We start from the raw sequence: 22,365 nt of genomic DNA, 5'->3' as shown, positions 1-22,365 counted from the left end.
GCCTTTGATAGTAATCATTTTTTTGTTGGAAATAGTTAATTGGTTAGTTGGTTTGGTTTATTATTGTGTTAGGAAATATTTGGTAGTTTGTACCCTAGGATTTTATGTAGGATTTGGATTTCTTAAATTAGGATTAAGGTTAATTCTCTAACAAAAAATGTTTGTAATTAATTGGTATATGTAAGTCTAGCAAGGTGTAGACTCTTCAAGTTATGTAGCGTTCTTGATAATTTTGTAATGTTTCATTATTTTAAGTTAATTTATAATATATTCGTTATTTTTAGGAGTTATTTTGTTCGTCTCTTCTGTGTACTATGATTAACAAATCTGCTTAGGTGACCTATTAACTAGATGCATGGACAATTAATTTTGATCCTTCCGAGCTTTTTCTTTTAAAATAATTTAGTCACTGTTATTTTAAACATACATTTGGATAGAAAATTGAGAATTTGACGGTAAGGTGCAAATTTGCCAGTTTTATTTAGCTTCATACTAAGTTTTTATGCTTTGTTTTTCAAGAGGTTTTGTTTTCTCTTTCTCCTTTGACAACAAGAATTTCTAGCTAAAACTTTAAGTGGTTATGTGATGTCTGACGAAATTTTTATTTTTGATTGCCAGTCGACTCTTCATTATAGACTTCAAGCCAATAATTGTTCCAAACAAAAAGGCAAACAAGGACATAAACTGAATCAAAGGGCATCAAATATTTCATAAAATCCATTAATAAGAACTTCATCGAAGTGCTTGAACAGGACGACGGTTTAACTGCACACTTCTTGCAGCGTCCTTCAAAAACTTGTTTTGATTTTTTTGAGCGTGGCTACAACTTCTCGCATGCTTATCCTCTCGTGTGGTGGTTCTGCAGAGCAAACAAAAGCTAATCGCAAAATGGACGATAAGCAATTTATCTTAGTCGAAGACTCGTGATCTTGCTCTTGTGCTGTTATATGAGGCAATTTTAGGGAATAAGGAATGTAGAGTTATTTTGGGTGTAAAGTTATGTAATTGGTATCCTTGTTGATTTGGGATGTTTGTTTCCTAGTTTGTAGGAGATTGTATAAGCCTATATATTCCTCTATGTGAGAAGAATAATATCATAACAATACTCATCCAAAACCTAGAATTTTATCTTGATACCAAAGCAGGTTTCAACCTGTCTCTTCTCAGGGAAAAAAAAAAAAAAAAAAAACCTAAACCCGTGTATACTCTAGCCGTCGGAAAAATTCTGGTGTTCATCAAACTTTGAACCCAAAAATATCAAAGCTTTGTGGTCTTTGGAATCAACAAAGCCACGATAAAGACAAATCGCTACTCTGGTACAATGGCAGAACAAAAAAGTGGGGCCATAATTTCCATGCAACCTGTAGCTGTCCAAGGTGAATCTACCAACATTAATGGCATTCCTTTTGGGTTTCGGTTGAGCGACACTAATTTCAAGGTTTGGGCGAAGATGATGGAGGTTCATGCTTCAGGTCTCAATAAATAAGGATATCTGGCGGGGAAAATTCCGGCAGTAGATGAAGATGATCTAGGATATGTGAAGTGGTCAACGGAAGATGCTATTGTGCGTGGGTGGTTGCTCAAAACCATGGAACCACATCTGCTTGGCCTCTTTGTAGACTTGCCCACGGCTAAAGATATCTGGGAGAGTGTCACACAGATGTTTTATGATGGTTCTAATGAGTCTCAATACTATGAACTTCGGTCCAAGGCAACATGGATGAGACAAGACGGTCGTCCAAGTAATCAGTACTTCACTGAATTGAAGGGTGTGTGGCAGGACCTTGACAAAAGATGTCTTCTTCATATGGTGTGTGGAGCAGATTTGAAAACTCATAAAGAAGAACTTGCAAAGGATAGGGTGTATGATTTTCTTGCTGGATTGGATAATGGTTTTGACCAAGTTCGGAGTGAGATTCTCAGGATGAAACCTATCCCTGGAATCCAAGAATGCTTCAATTTGGTACAACGTGAATCCCAAAGGTGGGCCACTATGATGGGAACAAAGACTACAATGGCAGTACCTCTCATGGCTGACACGCCCCGACCCCGATATTCCCCGAATACCAGGATAGGCACGTGCTGGCCGACACCCGAGGGTGACGAAAGCCATTTATTAAGTGCAAATGCTGAAAATAAAGGATAAATAAGGTTTATAAATATAAAAGAATAATGAATATGCAAATAAGGATCGTGTTCAGAGCACACCACTAATCTAGAACACTAAAAGAAAATAATATAAAATTGAATGAAACGAAGGAGTGGATCCTACACCGAGAGGACTCGAAGATGCCGATGCTGAAGTGCGTGGACGTCGGGATTGTATGCCTCGATTCTAAGTCCTGAAGGGGGCGCAAAACAAACATGAGTGGACCAAGTTGATATATATATAATAAAACAGTTATCAACATACTAACCCCCAGGTTTTATGAAAACACATATATATGATGATAGACATAGGTTTTCCGAAACCTAGCATGTCGTGCAATATCTCAAATCATAATTCGCATAAATAATAAACACTAGTGAATGTCCGATATAACTCTCCAGGCCTCATGCCGGCTCCCCGTCTCTGAGCACACAGTCAGAGGAAAATGCACTTCAGGCCCCTTGCCGGCTCCCCGTCTCTGAGCAGACAGTCAGAGGAAAACACACTCCAGGCCCTATGCCAACACCAAACCGTCGCCCGGGACGGACCGGATCTATCCCTACGTCCCGTAGCGGAAAGGACCACTAGGTAAGTACAAAACCAGTGAACATACATATATTGAAAATCAACTTCATAGTATAAAGTCATTCATCATCTATACTATAAAGAGGTGTTCTAAACATGTTCTAAATATCATATCGTCATCCATCAGATATTCTACAAGAACATGGGTTATAGGAAAAATAGTAATAATTCAAACTAGCCTCAGTAAGCATGTTATCTCGTAAAACGTTTCATAAAACATAATCGTAAAGTCATGCTTTTCATGTATGCAGTTCTACTATTAAAACATGCATTTTTAGAAGGGGTCCACTCACAGTACTTCACCGTCGAAAAGCCACGTCATCTAGCGAAGAAGGAAACGTCATCGATAATTGCCCCTAAGCACATAAACGGTACATTTAGTCAAACTCCACTCAAACGGTTGAATTTGGGAAAACAGACATCGGAAACGGGTTCAGGACGTCGAAATTAGCCTAGGAGGGGTCCCGCACGAAAACCGAAAAAAGTCAACCCGAGGTCAAAGTCAACGCTGACCGTTGACCGGGTCAACGGTCAACGGGTCAGTGTCAACGGGTCAGGTCCGGGTCCGGGTCAACGGGTCAGGGCCACGGGTTTGGGCTTTAGGGTTTGGGTTAGGGTAAATGGGTTTAGGTTTTAGGTGGGTTGGGTTGGGTAAAAACAGAAAATGGTTTGGGTTTTGGGCTAACAGGCCTGAAGGCCTTAAATAAGAAAAAGGGAAATGGGTTTTGGGCTGCAACCAAGGCCCTAAGGCCTTTTGGGTTTTTAAAATGAGATAACTAAAAACAAAAAAAGGAAAGGGTGAGGGTATTGGGCCAAAGACCCAAGTCAGGCCTAAGGCCCGCGGGTGTGGGAGATGGCCCGAAGGCCTGGGTGCGCCGGAGAAGACCACCGGAGCTTCCATAGCTCCGGCCGACGCCAAACCTACAACCTATACCCCGATCTAGGTACCAAAATGAAGCACTAGCCGAGAGGAGTAGTTTTATACCTTGGGTTCGCCGTGAAACGGCTTGTGGTGGCCGGAAAACCCTCGGAAACCACACACACTCGCCGGAAAATTTGGGTGCCTTCACTCGTGCCAAAGCACTCCAAAACCTTGGAAAATCACGAACCCATCTCAGTAACTACATTTAACCAACATCTAACAAGACTAAAAAGGGAGAAACCATGCTTACCCAACCGGAAAAACAACCAAAACTCGCCGGAGGTGCTCGGCGTACTCCGGCACTGCGAGCAGGGGAGAGAGAAAGAGAGAGAGAGAAGCAGTTCAACGGCGATGATGGTGATGATTTCCTCGAGTAGGTGTAGCTGTGGGTGTGTGTGTGTGTGTGGTTGTCACGGGTAGAAGAAGAAGAAGAAGAGGAATGAGAGTTTTCGAAAAGAAAGGAAAAAGGTGCAGACAACAAAAGAAAAGAAGGAAAAGAAGAAAAAAGAAAAAGAAGAAAGAAGGAAGGAGGGACACGGCAGGGGGGACAAAATAAGGGGTGGGCCCCTTGGGCTCACCAATTAAGGCTCAAAAACAATTTTAAAATGGAAAGTATCCCCCAAACTTAGTGAAAAATACAAAAAATACCCATTTTCTTACGTAAATCACAGGACGGGTTGTTACAATGGCTATGGCAACTAAGGCACCCAGTTCTCATCCACCATCCAATGGAAATTCTTGATCATTCCATACCCAGGAGGATATTGATAAAGACAAACTCCATTGCAATCACCATAATGGAACGAGACACACTAAGGAAACCTATTTTGAAATTCATGGGTACCAAGAATGGTATTGGGAAAGGAAGAAGAAACTACAGGCAAGAGGGAATAAACGGGCTGGACAAGCCCGAGTGGCAGCCACTGGATCAGGAGCTGGATCTAGTGCCTTAGAAAGCCAAGTTAGGCCCAAAGCCCAATAGGAATGAGTTGATACGGGCAAGGGGTAGCTGCTGTTGCAGCGAGTCAATCAGGGCCCAGCCCGTCAAGTTAAATCTTGGCAGCCAATTATGTAAGGCCAACTTCAAAGACAGGATCCACGGAAACTGAAACAGACCCACTTCTATCCTTAATCAATCAAATTTCAATTGGTGACAACTCGAAAAATTCAGGTAAAATCAATATTGTTTTAATAACATCCACCAAAAGAGATACTGGTTGGATAATTGACTCAGGAGCTACAGACCATATGACTTACGATGCATCATTGTTTTATCACATGACTTCACCATCTAAAGACAATGTTATTACAACCAACGGTGATGTTGCTCTTGTAACGGGAGCGGATTCTATTCCTCTTACTCCATCTCTATCTATTCACAACGCACTGCTTGTTCCATCATTATCCAATCATCTACTTTTTGTTGGTCAAGTTACTAAGCAATTGATTGTGTTGTGTTAATGTTTCCCACTTTTTGCCTACTTCAGGATATCCAGACTCTGGCGATAATTGGGTATGGTACCAAGAGGAGAGGGTTATATTATGTGGATGATGTATCGGCAAGTCGAGTAAATCAAGTGAGCAATGGCCACCAAAACAAGAATAAGGCAATTGGGTTATGGCATCGTCAATTAGAGCATGCATATTTTGGTTATTTGAAAAAATTGCTTCCATCTTTATTTCATGGCACTTCAGATTCTGATTTCCTGTGTAATGATTGCATTCTTGCAAAAAGTCATCGTACTTCTTATCAATTAAGTTTCAATAAAAAAAACCGTTCCTTTTGAGTTAGTTCATTATGATGTGTGGGGACCTTTTCCAATAGTTACCAATCATGGGGTTCGTTGGTTTGTTATCTTAGTGGATGACTGCACTCGGATGACTTGGCTATATACTATGAAACATAAAAGTGAGGTTGGATCGATTTTTCACCAATTTTACTACACAGTTAAAAATCCATACTCTCTTCCCCTTAAGGTTCTTAGGTCAGATAATGGCGGGGAATATCTCAACACTAAACTCTCTCAATTTTTTTAGGAGCATGACATTCTTCATAAGATTACTTGCCCACAAACCCTGCAACAAAATGGTGTCGTAGAGCGAAAATATAGACATTTTGGAACCCACTTGTGCATTCCTCATTGGTGCTCATACTCCTCACTCCTATTGGGCGGATGTCGTTAGATACTCTGTTTATCTAATGAACCGAATACCATCCTGAGTGCATAATTTTCGTGCTCCTATGGAAGTTTTTGCTGATCATGTGACATTACCATCTTTTCTTCCTTTATCTCCACGTATTTTGGTTGTGTGGCCTATGTGCATCTTCACAAACATCAATGTAGTAAGTTGGACCCATGTGTAATTCGTTGTATTTTTCTGGGATTTAATAATCAGCAAAAGGGGTATCGGTGTTATCACCCACCAACCAAGCATATGTACGTCACCATGGATGTTACATTTTCTGAGCATAAGATGTTTTTTCTCACTGAACACACCTACTATAATCTTCAAAGAGAGATGAGCACAAATGAAGATTATAGGTGGATTAATTTGCCAACGGTGCAAGAGGATAACACCTGCCATGGTCCAGTAGTGGGTCATGTGAGTCAAAATCATGAGCCCAGCAGCTTGGGTAAGCCAAATATGGGCTTGCCGAGTTTAGAAAATAATATAGGTGGGCCTGAGGGCCTAAAAGCTGAAAGCTTGACAAGTGAGCCCGAGGAGCCTGAGGACATGAGGGCTGAAAACCTTTCTGAAAACAACAAGCAAATTAGGCCGTGCAGCAGAGCCGAAAGCCTTTCTGGAGATAGTGCAGGTTGCAATCTTCAACTAATTTTGACAGCCTAAATACTTCAAGAAATAATCCTCCTCTAATTGTACCCATCCGTGTCCCCGAGGATATCCATGAGGTAAGTTTATCCCAATCTAATGAAGCTCGTAATTTGACTAGCATTGAAAGTACTTATGTATTGCCCCCTAGACAAAGTCGTGGGAAACCTCCTAACAGGTATTCTCCAGATGGGAAACTTAGATATGTTATTGCCAAGTATGTCTCTACACACAGACTGTCTTCCAAGTACCAAGCCTTGGTGAATACAATGGATGGAATCAAAATTTCAACAAAAGTGGAAGAAGCTTTGCAAGATCCTCGATGAACAGAAGCAATGGTGGTAGAAATGAAGGCCCTACAGAAAAATGGAACTTAAAGCTTGGAATCACTACCACAAGGGAAAAGACCAGTGGGATGCAAATGGGTGTTCACCATCAAATACAAGGCCAATGGAACCTTTGACAAATACAAGGCAATGTTGGTAGCAAAGGGGTACACACAGACTTTTGGAGTAGATTATCAGGAAACATTTGCCCCAGTAGCAAAGATGAATATTATACGGGTCCTGTTGTCTTTAGCTGCTAACTTTGATTGACCATTAAAACAATTTGATGTGAAAAATGCTTTTCTGCATGGAGACTTGGAAGAAGAAGTATATATAGAGCTTCCACCTGGGTATGAAGTGCAGAATAAAACAGGTAAGGTATGCAGACTACGAAAGGCTCTTTATGGACATAAACAATTGCCAAGCCTAGTTTAGAAGATTTACTGATGCAATGAAGAAATATGGGTATTGATAAAGGAATACGGATCACACCTTATTTATCAAACGCAGGGGAGGAAAGGTTACCTTGTTGATAATATATGTGGATAATATGGTAGTCATAGGTGATGATACAAAGGAAAGGGAAAGATTACGAGAGTATCTTTCTTTTGAGTTTGAGGTGAAAGATTTGGGAGGTTTGAAGTCTTCTTGGGAATTGAAGTTGCTCGTTCCCGTGACGACATTTACTTATCTTAGCAAAAGTATGTTCTGGATCTTTTGTCTGAAACTGGGATGTTGGCATGCAAACCAACAGAAACACCTATAGTTCAAAATCATCATTTGGTTATCTACCTATACCAAGTTCTAGCAAACAGGGAAAGATACTAGAGGTTAGTAGGAAGGTTGATTTACTTGTCTCTCACGAGACCAGATATTGCATATGTTGTTAGTGTAGCAAGTCAATTCATGCACTCTCATAGTGAGGATCACATGGCTGTTGTTATGCGAATATTAAGTTCTTTGAAAGGTGCACTTGGAAAATGGTTGATTTTCAGGAAACATGGGCATATGGAGGTAAAAGGGTACACTGATGCTGATTGGGCCGGGAACATTACTGATAGACGCTCAACATCAGGGTACTTTATATTTGTTGCAGGAAACCTTGTGACTTGGAGGAGCAAGAAACAGAATGTAGAGGCTAGGTCCACGACAGAGGCTAAATACCGTGGGATGGCGCATGGGATTTGTGAGTTATTATGGCTGAGGATTCTTCTTATAGAGATTGGGTTCAAGCGACGTGGAGCGATGCTTTTATATTGTGATAATTAGGCTGCGCGAGAAATAGCTAATAATCCAGTTCAACATGATCGTACAAACCATGTTGAGGTGGATAGACATTTTATCAAAGAGAAGTTGGATGTTAAGTTAGTTGATATTCCATATGTAAGATCCGAAGATCAACTGGCTGATGTGTTGACACATGTAGTGGTGACAAAGGTGTTTCAGAACTCACTGGATAAGTTGGGCCTAGATGATATCTACACACCAACTTGAAGGGAAGTGTTGCATGAGGCAATTTTAGGGAATAAGAAATATAGAGTTATTTTGGGTATAAAGTTATGTAATTGGTATCCTTGTAGATTTGGGATATTTGTTTCCTAGTTTGTAGGAGATTGTATAAGCCTATATATTCCTCTATGTGAGAAGCATAATATCATAACAATACTCATCCAAAACCTAGAATTTTTTCTACTAGTAGAATGGCATCCACAACTTCAGCTATTGCTTCAAATGATAGTGAATCTGCAACCCATTGCTTTAGATTCATTTCGTCACCAAACATCTCATTTATAGGCTTCATTTTTGTGAATGTTTCGTGACTACAATACCAAAACTGTACACATCCCCTTGCGTTGAAACAATTCCATCCATTCCATACTCTACAATATTAATATACCAAAGAAAGTTAGAAGTTCAGTTCTTTATGATTATAAGGACAAGATGTATAAAATTGAAAGATATATAACCAGCAAGCCATATAACCAACTGTGGCTAGGGTCATGATTCGGGTCATGGAATCCCCTAAACCCAGGATTTTTGCAATGCCAAAATCCGCAATATGTGCAACCAACCATATCATCATCTAGTAGTATATTGCTTGCCTTCAAATCACAATGAACAATTGGTACTGAATAACCATGGTGTAGGTATTCCAATGCCAATGCAACATCTACCATTATATTCAACCTCTTTAGGATATCAAAAGAAGAGTTTTGAGAATACAACCACTTCTCAAGGCTCCCATTAGGCATGCAGTTCAGCACCAAGGCTTTGAAATCCAATTGGTTGCAACAACTGATGATTTTAATAAGTTTTCGGTGCCGAATATTAGCATTTCACATTCCCTCTCAAAGCTCTTGAAAGCCCCTTCCAGCTGCAAATCGAAAATCTTTACTGTAACATCTATCCCATCCGACAATATGCCTTTATATACTGAGCCAAAACCCCCACTTCCAATTAAGCTGCTCTCGTTAAATCCATTTGTCGCCCTTAGAAGTTCAAGTTGTGAAACTCTTCTCCAAAGCAATTGAGTTAACACAGTAGCCTCTGTTGCAACTTTATCTTTTCTTTTCCTATGCAGTATAAATATAGATACAAAGGCTACAAAGAAGATTCCTGTTACGATTATTCCTGGAATAATATATTTCAAATTGGATGATCTAGCTTTCCTTGGATTTGGTTGAAGTGTACTGTTTTTGCATGGAGGGACATGGAGTCGAGCTGCACCACATAGCGCCTTATTCGAGACAAATGATAGAGCAGATAAGTTTTTGAAACGGACCGCCTTCTGGAATTTCCCCTTGGAGTTTGTAAAAGACAAATTCAGGTACTTAAGATTTAAAAGTGCTTACAGGGACTTTGCTTCAGACAAATTGTTCACGGATAAATTCAAGCGTACAAGGCCTCTCAAGTTGCCGAATGAACTGGGAATAGGGCCTTCCAAATTATTATTTGCCAAGGACATAGTAACCATATCTAGAAGGTCCCCGGTGGTACTTGGTACAATTCCAAGTAAATGGTTGCTTGATAAATCCAAGTATGACAAAACTTTCAACTTGCCAATATCTTGTGACAGATATCCTTTTAGAAGATTGGATGACAAGTTAAAGAATCAAATTTGTTCAAGTTCCCACAAGGTCGATGGTATTGTACAAGTTAACAAATTGGAAGCTAATGATAGCCTTCGAAGATTTGCAGATAGATTACCTAAGCAAGAAGGTATAAAACCAGAAAGTTGATTCTCACTTAAATATAAATCAGCTAGTTTGGTTATCAAACAAATACAAACCTTGGAGACTCCCTAGTCTTCCCATAGAAGTTGGAATTAACCCACTCAATTGATTGGATGCCAGCTTTATGGATATCAAGCTGCTAAAGTTGCCAATTTCAATGGGAATGCTGCCCTTCAATTTGCAATGGTCTAAAGTGAGCAGTTGAAACAATGTAGAGAGATTCCGAAAAGAAACAGGAAGATGAGCGTTTAGCGGATTACGTCCCAGGATCAATACCCTAAGATTTCTAAGACTAGCGAACAGGAAATTCTGGAGTTGAAGTGTCAATTGTCAAATTATTTTTGTATAGGCTAAGATGGTCAAGGTTTGTTAAGGCACATAGCTTGTTAGGAATAAACCCGGAAAAAGAGTTTTCACTCATGTCTACATGAGTGAGCTTTGAAGCATTAGAGATAAAGATGAGAATTACTCCACTGAGTTTATTCATTCCTACGAATATCTATTGTATGTTTGGAATCCCAAGGCCTATGTCTGCTGGGAGGCTGCCTGAAAGTTGATTAACAAGTGAAATTCCTATCAGCTTCGACGTATTGAAGATTGTGGATGGAATGGGGCCGCTGAGATTGTTAAAATTGAGTGACAAATACAGTAAATTTTGAAGATCATCAAGTTCATACGGTACAGTACCTGCCACAATTAGTATTAATTAGCACCCAAATTCTGTTCTTAATTTATTTCAACAGTAATTTAGTGCTTGATCAGTAGAAAATTGGAACTTTGTGTATGAACTTTTCTAATCTATTATATAATTTGTCATGAGTTTGACTCCATTTGAGTTTTAAGTTTTGACTTAATGTTTCAGGTAGTCCTCGGTAATATTAGGCAATCATCTTCTCAGTGTTGGCATCCATTTTGTTCGAAATACAATAGGACTTTCCTTGCTATGATACAAATAATATTACAAAAATAAAGCTATAACAGTATTGTGAACCATTACTATTCATTTATCTTTATGCTCTATACTAATGAGAATAAAACCAAAAAGGTAGTTCATTTGATAGCTGTTTCATTTTTAGTTTTTTTTATTTTTATTTTTTTGATATGTTTAAGACATGAGTAAGTATATGGAAAAAGAGGGATGGAGAAAGGTGATAGGACATAGAGGAAGACATATAGAAGAATGAATTGAAAAAAAAATCTTGAAAGCAAATAAAATAACTTAAATTGGTTTTTGATTTTTTGTTTTGATTTTGTATTTTTCATTTTATACACTCTCCTGCTATCCTTAACACTTCTATATTCCTAATCTCTCCTATTCCCGAGATTCAGCCATGCGTCGCTTCGATTCGTCACTCTAAAAAAAAAAACAAAAATTCTCCTATTTCCCTCTAGCTCAATACAAAAATAATAATAATAATAATAATAAATTGAAATTGTTGAATTTTCTTTCCTCTTTTTTTTTTTTTTTTTTTTTTTTTTTGGGGGGCTTGATAATGGTTAGGTGAGACTTAGGGGTGTATTCAATTTTGGAAGATTTAAAGGGTGTATTCAATTGAGGTTTTGAAGGCTTATAAAAGAGTTAATTGTGAAGTTTGATGGAGTTCTTAGAGTCCATGTAAATTCATTCAAAATGGGAGATGGATGGCTGATTTCCTAAAGCCTAAATCACACTATAAAATCCTTAACTTTTTAAAATACTTTAAAGTCAATTTCTAATTGAATATACATTATGTGACATCCCACATCGTCCAGAGGAGTGGATCCTGTAAGCCTTATATGTATATTCTCAGCTCTACCTAGCACGAGGCTTTTTGGGAGCTCACTGGTTTCGGAGTTCATCGGAACTCCGAAGTTAAGCGAGTAGTGTGCGAGAGCAATCCCATAATGAGTGACCCACTGGGAAGTTCTCGTGTGAGTTCCCAAAAACAAAACTATGAGGGCATGGTCAGGACTCAAATCGGACAATATCGTGCTACAGTGGAGTTGAGCCCAGGATGTGGTGGGGGCCCGGGCCAGGATGTGACAATTTGGTATCAGAGCTCATCCCTGGCCAGATGTGTGCCGATGAGAACGTCGGGGCCCCTAAAGGAGGGTGGATTGTGACATCCCACATCGCCTAGGGGAGTGGATCCTATAAGCCTTATATATATATATATATATATATATATATATATATATATATTCTCATCTCTACCTAGCACGAGACATTTTGGGAGCTCACTAGCTTCCTTTCAAATTTTGATTAAATATCCATGAATTGATTTAAAATTTTGATTGAATTACCCTTGAATTTGTAAAAAAATTTAAAATCTTTAAACTCCTAATTGAACATAACCCTTCTCCCCCTTCCCCTCCCCCACCACCCCCACCCCCCCCCCCCCCCCACACAAAGAGGTACAGATTCATGGTGTTTAATGGATTTCATAGACTCTCTGTCAATATTCGGTGAATTCATTAAAAATCTTAAGGAGAGGCCTGATTTCCTAAAGCCTAAAAAACACTGTAAATCCCACCAAATCCATTAAAATTCTTTGGCTTTTAATATACTTTAAAATTAAATCCTAATTGAATACACATGTTTTATGAATTATTTTAAAATCCGGAATGAATTGCACTTGAATTTTTGTAGAGTTTTATAAGCTCTTTTAAAATATTGATTGAATACTCATGGACTTTCATGAATTCAATTAAAATCTTGATTGAATACATCTGATTTGTAAACTCTTTTACAATCCCTTAAACTCCTAATTAAATACACCTGACTTCAACTTGAGTACTTAATCTTATTTATTCTTTAAGTATGCAATTTTTTCTCTTTTTTGGTTAAATGACAGATTTTGTTAGATTAGATGTTAGATTAGCCACTGACGAGATTCAAACCCACACCGTATGCAAGGACTCAAACTCCTTTCCATCACTGTAGTAAAGTGCCACGCCCCGATCCCTACATACGTCCAGGATCGACACGTGACGTCACCAAATATTCGTATATCTCACATACCCCGTCTCCGGAATATGGCAAATCACAATTCAAGAATCAATTTGCAAAGAAATTTTTCGTTCACCTTATGGCTGCATCTAACCTTCTCGTTAGACTGCCTACGTACCCTCAACAGGGATCAAGCCATTCGTGGTTCACAACACAAAATCAAACGTTTATTCCACTAAGTTCAAGTAGAAAAGCATAGCATTCCTCAATCATTTATTATAACTTGACAACATGTAGTTCCTGGACTCAGGCTACATAATCAATCCCCATGAAAACATGATTTCTCTCCTATCCAACATAAAAATCATTAAGTTTCATCATGATATCGCAATTCACAACGCACATCATATTTAAAAGCCGACTAACACAAAACCATCCTCTAGCCGCATTAAATAATTAATTAATTTGCTCAAAGTAAAACAATCATTCTCATATCTTCTAAATTCATACCTTATGAAATCATAATCAAATCATAAAAAATCCTGAAGAAGTCACTCAGACGTCCAACATCTTTTCTAACTCAATTCACAAGACTCTCAAAACCATTGACACAAATATATATATATATATATATATATATATATAACTAAGGCCAGAGTGACACAGTTAGGCCAAGCCTACTTCTCCAAACAATGGGATTTTAGGCCGCCCCATGAAATTCAACAACCTCGGGTTCCGAACCACTCAACGGAACCAAACCAAATATGATTGCCTACACATGTACCATGTACAATTAGTCACCATCATCTCTAGAATGCGTATGGTCCTCCATCGCTGATATACCAAGCAGGACCATAGGCATAAACTCATCGTGCAGGCAGTGATCACCCATCGCGGATATACCAAGCAGGACCATCCATGTACCATCACTACGTGGTGCAATCTCATCATCACACATTAAACATAATTATACGCATACATGCTATTGATTCCACATATCAACCAGCATCAAGTCAGATGGAGCACAACACAAGAAATTCCCTCAATTACTATTTCTACTAAAATTCAATAAAGTACCTAACTCATCTCCAGACTTTCATCTCCATCTCAGGAAAATTTTTAGGTGTACCGGGTACACCAAATTTTTTTGGTGTACCCTCACTCATTAGAATTTTTTTGGTGTACAAAAAGTGAGGGTGCACCAAATTTTTTTGGTGTACCCTCACCATTATGAGTGAGGGTACACCAAATTTTTTTGGTGTACCGGGTACACCGAAAAATTGCTCCTCCATCTCATGCTAGGTAATAGTGCCAAGTTCAAATAGGTATCCAGTTGGCAAGCATATCCAAATAATTATCAAACAATAATTAGCTCCCATAATCGTCATAACATTCATCATAATTATCGTTCACATTATTAAAAAGATAATCAAACACATATATATCACAAACATCATCAATACACAAGCCAAATCATAGTTAATTAGCATATATTTATGGCTAAATATATAAAATTCACATTTCAATAGAAATCACATTATAAAACCAACTCACATTTTCATACTAGTAAACATGCATATTATTTCTCAACTATGCAATCAACATCGTAAGGTTCTATGCCTATGCTTCATAACCTTCTTTCTCTATCCTTTAATAAACCAACCTAAAGTTAATGATTTTCAAAACACTATCTCTTCACTCTTGCCACTACCCTCTTTTTGACGTATTAAATGGCAAATATATATATATATATATATATATATATATATATATATTAAGAGAAATTGGTTCGTTTACCATTGATTTGAATAAAAATACTCGTAAACAAACTAAACTCTTAAACCCCAACCAAACACACTCAACTAAGCACAAAATTAACAAGGATGTTATTTCAACTAGAATTCCCTTCTAGGTCTAGATGCTTGGTAACGAAAGAAGCATTTCATAAATCAAATGTTACATATCGGAAAATTTGACTTTTCTCAAAAATTCTCAAATTTCACAAGAATGAAGATCTCAACAAGTAGAGTAAACTTTATACTTGCGGCCAAGGCCAATTTGGCCGAAAAACACCCCAAACTGGCCACAAACCGCTAGAACCGTAAGGTGGGTGTTCTTCAATTCGACTTCTTTGGTTTTCCAATGCCTCTACAACCTGATGGGTCTTGTTCCTGGGTCCAATGGGAGTTGATTAAGGGTGGTGTTGAGTGGTGAAACTCGCCGAAAAGGCAAAATCGGCGTGAAACCCCTCTGGTTTCCCCGCACTATTCTTCACTATTTTTGATCTAAAAACCCATAATCTTGGGTGGAAATGGTAGAAGGGATGTTGTAGAAGAAGTTGTAGGTCTTGTATGGTGGTGGTTCAACGGAAAAGATGGCGAAAATCGCCGAAATTTGCTCAGGTGGGGGCGCGGGTGCACAGACGGGAGGGAAGGTTTCTTCCTTCCATTTTTCTTTTCATTTCCCCTCCGTTTCTTTTTTCCTCCTCCTCATTGGTTCTTTTCTAATCCCCTAACCGGTTCCCTTAACCCAATTAAATATTTGGGCCTTTTACCCTTTAGTGGAAATTAAATAATTTTCACAACCTAAAGTTTCACAACTTCAAACGTCCGTAACTATACCATTATAATCCGAATTCGCAAACGGTTTTCGCCTATGCACTCGTGGCTTCGAGATATATTCGAAAACGTTACTTGTGACCTCAAGAGGTCAACGAGTAAATAATAATTTTCCAAACTTCACCCTTCGTAACTAGTTTAATTGAAATCTAATTTCAAATAAACTAATATAAATTCTCGAAAAATAATATAAAATCAATAATACAAATACATAGATTATAGCAGTGAAATCCGGGAACAAAATTTCACATAAAGGGTCACTTGCATTCACAATACACAATAAAAGCTTTTTCTATTCTTTTATTAATTTATTTATGTATAGGATTCCATTCGCCCTATGGTTGGGAATTAATGATTGGCTCTGTCTACAAAGATTTTGGATTGGTATATTAAAGCAGTGGCTCATTATATTAACACCCCACAAATTGTTGAATAAACCCCACATTTGCTTTTTCACTTAAAAATTATCTTAATACACCTCACATACTTTTTCATAATACCCCCCACATCCCACACTCTCAATATACAGCTTATATTTTGTATATACACCCCACATTTCTCAAATCTTATAACACTCATTTTTTATTTTTAGGGACTGAATCTAACCATTTGAACGTTTAGTTTGCCAAAAAATTTCAAATCATCTAAACGTTTAGTTTGCCGAATGATTTCAAAATGATGATTTGCTAGGTAGGGTAACAGCAGCAATGGCTTCATTGTTAGGTTTAATTTTATGGTACGCAATTTTTGTTTTCACTTTCACGAACTTCATTTCTGCAATGTGGAGCACTTCTAAAACATTGGTATCCATTACTTCCAAACACTGAGAAATTTGAGAAAATATTTCTTGGACGGACAAAGGTAAGGAGATTTCATGTAAACTCTCATTGTGATCCCCAAAAGATGAATATGAATATAAAAGTTTAAATAACGCAGCAAACGCAAGACTAAATAATTATCGATGTCATTGAAATCAGTAAAACAATGAAAAATATGAAGTCTTACCTCATGTGAAGCTGGGTTTTGATAGTTGAGAAGATAAATAATATGCTAAAATTGACTTGGGATGTATTTAGAAATGTTTATTTTTTTAAAACCTAATAAGGTCAAAATTGTCATTGCATAGTGGGATAAATAAGTCATTTAATATTAATTTTTAATGTGGGGTGCATTCAACATTTTGTGGGATGCTAATATAAAAACCCTAAAGCATTTATAATTAAGTTTCACCAAAATTTATTTATCAATTAAAATAGGGACCCTTTTTTCTCACAACCATAATTATGGTGTTTGCTCACCATATACCTAATCATTTTTCATGTGTCATTTCAACTAACTTTAATTAAATTTCACATTAATGTTACTTTTTCAATTTTGAAAAAAATTAACCAAAATTAAGTGAAATGACATATGATAGATGAGCATTCAGCAATGTTTAGGGTGGCGATCAATAATCATGACTTGAGCAAGGGAACATATATTACTCTATGATAAATGGACTTCGAAATAAAGTACCTGTCAATGTGGTGTTGGCAAAACCAAGCTGTGTTAACTGGGTCAAGTTCCCAATAGTTCTTGGTATGCTTCCACTGAAATTGTTGAAGTCTAATAGTTGAATCCCACCTTGGCTATACAAAAAGAAAAGTAATAGCTTAAATATCATAATCCTATTCTAATTAATACCGAGGTCTTTTGTGATAAAACCCCACACCTGACGGATTGTGCAGATGGTAATTACCAAGTTGGGGACAATATCGGTGTTGTTGGAAGCGGGTCGTATGGCCCGTCTCTCTGATAATTCTACATGGTATCAAAGCCAGAGAGCGAGCCCATACTGTACTGCCACATGATGGGTGGGTCCCCTTAACCCCGCACGATGATGGTGGGTCCCTTGGCCCTGCGTGTAGGGTGAGTCTCCTTAGCTTAACGTGGTTGCCGATGTGTGGATCTCCCACGTATGACCCACTAATTGAAAGTAGGCCGTATGGCCCGTCTCTCTTATAATTCTACAAAAGTAGAAGCTCTTTGCACTGCCATAACTTGCGTGGAATTGTACCATCAAACTGGCTGCGGGCCAAATTCAACGTTTGAATGCTTGGAAGATACTTGCATATATATTGTCTGGCAAACTACCACTTAAGTTGTTTTGGGTTAGAGCCAAAACTGTCAAAAAGGACATGTTGAAGACAGCCACAGGAATAGGACCTTTTAGGGCATTAACCTGCAGAAACAACGTCTCCACCTCATCTTTACTGCCAATCAAGTTTGGAATTTCTGAAAAAAAAAAAAAAAAAAAAAAAAATCACATATACGTTTAACAATAATGTGAAAAATGCTGGGAACGTGGTACAAATGTGCATAGTTTACTGCCAATCAACTTCTCGACCTGATCTTTAGTGCGTCTACCTCTAGAAACGTGGTGCGTAGTTTACAAAAAATGTGATTTCGCTAGCATATTAATCTAATAATGATGAGGAATGACAAATCCAAGTCTGTCCTACCTTCAAACATGTTAAAGTCAAGGAATACCCTCTTGAGCATGGTTAAGTTCCCGATCTCTCTTGCTATGCTACCTGTTACTTAAATGAAATACGTAGATGCCCGTAGTTAAAAAAAAAAAAAAATGAACCAACCGAGGAAGCCATATAATCATTGCAACAAGCTGATTGAGTCATACCTTTGAAATTGTTATTTCCAAGTAACAACTCCTGCAACATTGTTAACCTCTCGATTTATCTTGGTATGGTACCTATCAAAGTTAAAGGTTTGTAAGATATACTTGCCGCAGCAAAAGAATAAGCAAAAGATAATGATAAACCAGCAGAGATAAATAACCTGGTGTTAAAACATAAATACATTAAGTAATGATAACAAAGACTTCCAGAAAGCATGTACGTACCGGATAGCTCGTTGTCTCTAAGATTAAGCACTTGCAGTGCAGACAGGTTGAAGATATCATTTGGTATGGAACCTGAAATTTGATTACCGTACAAATCGAAGGTTTGAAGTTTAGATAACGAACCAAACCTTGATGGAATGGTTCCATTAAAGTCGTTGAATCTAAGGCTAATCAACTTCAGCGTGCGTAGATGAGACAATTCCGGTGGCAAGGTACCACCCAAACTGTTGTTTCTGACTTCCAGCTCAACAAGAAATGAGAGGTTGCCTAGGTGGGGAGGAATGGTGCCGGTGAGACCCATGTAGGAGAGATTCAAGGCTGTGACTCTATGGTGGCGTACACCGCAAGAAACGCCAACCCAGTTGCAAATGTCGTAATTGGAGGTAGACCAGTTGGCGGTCAAGTTGTTTTGAGGGTCACTAATGATATGGGATTTGAAAGCAAGAAGAGCAGACTGGTCTGTGCTGATGTTGGTTTGTGCTGCTACTGAACCTATCGTTAAGATAGGTATGAATATAGAACAGTATTGGAATAGCAGCAGCAACAAAGTTGTCGACGAGAGGAATCGAGTTATGGCCATCGTGTGCACCTTATAATTTACTTGTGAATATATTACAATATATATAGGTGCCTCTGACCTATTACTAGTTTAATGCATCTCGTACGTTCAAATAGCGGCCCACTGAATCGTCATCGAGCAGATCATAGGTAGAGATTTAACTAGAGGTTCTAAAAGGCGACAGACACTAGTTGGGCAATGGACATGAGTAATCTAGCTTTTAGGTGCTTAGGCTATATTTTTTTATTTTCATTGAATTCATTATATAACATATAGATAAGTGTCTCTTTATACTTAAAAAATACGTAATTGTATTGAGATATATAAATTGCAAAATAAAACAATATAGTAGTCAAACATATTGAAAACATAGAGTAAACGTATAAACATATAATAAGTGTTCCTCCAAATATACAGTAATTCTCTTACAGTTGTATAAGTGAGAGTCACAACCCAAGTCATTTTTTTTTAAGTAAAACCAAATAAAGCAAAAAAAAAAAAGAAAAGAAAAAGGTAACAAAACCGCCCAGCACGCTTAGACTGCTTTGGCGGACTAGGAAGATGTCTATACTAGTCTGGATGGGCTAAGTGGATGCCTAAAGAAGTCTATACATCCTTAAAATTAATCAAAATGTTGGACAGCCACCTATCACGTAGGTGGCCCTAAGTGCAGCCTTATATTACACTAAGGGTACATTTGTTTGCACTCGCTAGTATCCACTAGACTGGAATGGACTAAGTTGCAGTGCAATCTCGCGTTTGTTCCATTTCGAGACAAGCTTTAATGAGACTCGCCCCGATTAAACAAGACTAAGGGCTTCACTAAAGGGGCTTAGCGAGGCCCCCCTGGAATCGGTCGGATTGCTAAGACCAACTCCCTACTTCGCCCCTCTCGAAACCAAGATCCCCTATAGCAACTCTGGCTTGCTTCTCCCCTCTCATCTACCATTTACAAACCTAAATCCCTCAAAAATCAAAACAAAAAAAGGCAAAAAATTCTACATTTTTTCCATTCTCATAGCCAAATCCAAACCCAAACCCAAAATTCGAAACAAAAAAGTAAAAAGAAAATTACAAAATCGTTGTGCGTTTCATTACGCACAGCAGTTGTCCAATCACACATGCACAACAGTCGTTCTAATCACACATGCACTCCAGACTCCCTGATCGCAGACCTTCACCGTTGATGCCAAAGAAGCGGACCGATGAATACCAAGATGACCCAGACTCTAATCTGGGTTCTGATCTGGGTTCTGATTTGCCAATTAAGTCCTAGAAAATTAGAAAAAAAAGGAGATGATCAAAGAAAAATAGGAAGAAAATGATGGAGATGAAGAGGGAGAGGGACGAAGAAGACAAGGGATTCGAACGAAGAAAAATTTGGAAGAAAAAGAGGGAGGGGAGAGAAAAAGAGGGCGAGGAAAGAGCAAAATTATGAATGATGAGGGAGATGAAAAGTAGGAAGGGACTAGAGAGGTTTCTAGAATGGAAAAAAAGGGATAAAAGTAAGAATTAAATAATAATTATTATTAATTAAATAATATAATATTAGATTTTATTATTATTTTGTTTTTTAATTCAAACGCTTCATTAAGTCAATCCAGTTTAGTCTAGTTTACGCCAATCTAGCTTAATTCTTGAAACTAATCAAGTCCGAGATAATCCCCTACAACAAACGCACCCTGATTTGACTATAACAATGCTTCACCCTGTTGCAAGTCCAAATCAAAATGAATACCAATAATTGTGAAATTGGTGAAATAGTGGACAGTGGGCTACACAACTATTTATTTCTTGACCAAAAACCTTATCATGTATAGGTTGAGAAATGGCTTCTCTGCTGTCCCAGTTTCTATGCACTTTCATCTCTTTCTATTTGTGCGGTCACATTAACATTTTATATCATTATTGTTTTTTATCTTATTATCTCTATTAAAAAAATCAATATAAAATATTGACATAATTTAATCATGATCGCATAAATTAAAAGGGAATGAAAATGTATGGGAACTGAAAAGGCAGAGAAGCCGGGTCTTAAGATTGCATGAGCAGCTGCATTATTTGAATTGTACAGCTGCATTATTTGATAGCTCCGAGGCATATGATGATAGGATGACTGTTCGCTTTTCTTACATACTTGGATCATTTTGTTACTTCTTTCGTCCAATTTCTTTGAAATTACATCAAGTAAATTAAAGCACTGGGATTTGTTATTAGTGAGAATTAAGTCATCGAGTGCATTATGATATATTTAGAGTACAAATAACTTCAAAAAAAATAATAAATAAGTGAACAACAATATGTTTGTTTTTTTTTTTTTTTGGGTCAAGGAAGATTTTATTAAAACCAAATATATGGATTACATACAAAAGGTCCACAAATAGAGAAACATAAACAAGCACAAAAAGAGGCAAACCAGACAAAACCAACAAGAGCCCAGCTAAACAGCTAAGGCCCAACAACAAAAAACACAAAACCAAGAAATCTATTGTAGCCACACCTCCACCGGAACAATACATCTCGATTTGCACAAATCTATGTTCATCAACAAGCATCGCCTCACCAAACTCATCATCCAAACCTGAACAGCTTCTCTGAGCATGGCCACAAAGTAGAGATAACCAACTGAAAGTAATCAATCAACTATCAAGATAAAAAAAGCCCATGGAAGACCATGAGCAACAATGCCAGAAACGACAGACAACAAAGAGAAGGTGGTTGTGTTGGGAGCACTCGAATCGGTTGAAGAACCATAACTCTACACACCTTCTAGACTAAAAGTATGGCTGAAAACATATCACATAATAAGGAGATCGAAGCCCAGAACAAGAGGAAGGGATGTCAGAAAGATAAGAAGAGGATGACACATTGAGATGAAAAGGAGGGGAAAACACAGTAGAAAAGACAAAACAAGAAAGGGGAAATTGGCAACCAACTCCAGTTGAAGCTAGAGTTTGCGCCAACTATTTTCAGTAGATTGAAAACAGAAAGAGGGGAAATTTTTTACTATTTTATTTGTCAAAGAAAAATAGAATATATTATAAAGAATTAATTAATCGGTTGGATATTCAGGAGTTAAAACTTGTTAATTTTATAAAAGCATTTTGAATTATTTGATCCATTAAATCTCTAATTTTAATGGATTTTTTTTTTTCATTTTCAACAATTCATGAAAGAATGAATCGAGGAAAAACTTTTGAATACACCGGCTACAAGAAAATACCTCATGATGGTCAATGTGGGCCCCTGCCACCCATCAATGCATGATGTTCTTTAACTCATCATTTCTCTAGATGATGAAGCTGTTATTGAC

At 37.8% G+C, this 22,365-nt stretch overlaps 1 protein-coding gene and 1 long non-coding RNA gene across 2 annotated transcripts; both read right to left on the bottom strand.

Moving 5' to 3' along the window:
• Positions 1-3,031: 3,031 nt before the first annotated feature.
• LOC103944659 lies at positions 3,032-4,279 on the bottom strand. The gene is made up of 3 exons (XR_007253043.1): positions 3,907-4,279; positions 3,720-3,826; positions 3,032-3,090 (listed from the first exon to the last, which is right to left on the bottom strand). It is a non-coding gene; the product is annotated as an uncharacterized LOC103944659 (long non-coding RNA).
• A 6,267-nt stretch (positions 4,280-10,546) lies between these two features.
• On the bottom strand, positions 10,547-19,073 carry LOC125470740 (LRR receptor-like serine/threonine-protein kinase GSO1). Its single transcript, XM_048570228.1, has 4 exons — positions 18,494-19,073; positions 17,701-17,868; positions 17,110-17,217; positions 10,547-10,734 (listed from the first exon to the last, which is right to left on the bottom strand). Exons 1-4 carry the CDS (start codon positions 19,071-19,073, stop codon positions 10,547-10,549), a joined length of 1,044 nt encoding a protein of 347 aa, XP_048426185.1.
• Positions 19,074-22,365: the final 3,292 nt, after the last annotated feature.

This window comes from the organism of the source record quoted next, unplaced genomic scaffold (assembly GCF_019419815.1).
Source record: "Pyrus x bretschneideri cultivar Hongxiangsu unplaced genomic scaffold, Pyrus_bretschneideri_v1 Contig52, whole genome shotgun sequence".
Taxonomy (NCBI): domain Eukaryota; kingdom Viridiplantae; phylum Streptophyta; class Magnoliopsida; order Rosales; family Rosaceae; genus Pyrus; species Pyrus x bretschneideri.
The sequence above is the reverse complement of the archived record's forward strand: the minus strand, read 5'-3'. Positions and strand labels throughout refer to the sequence as shown.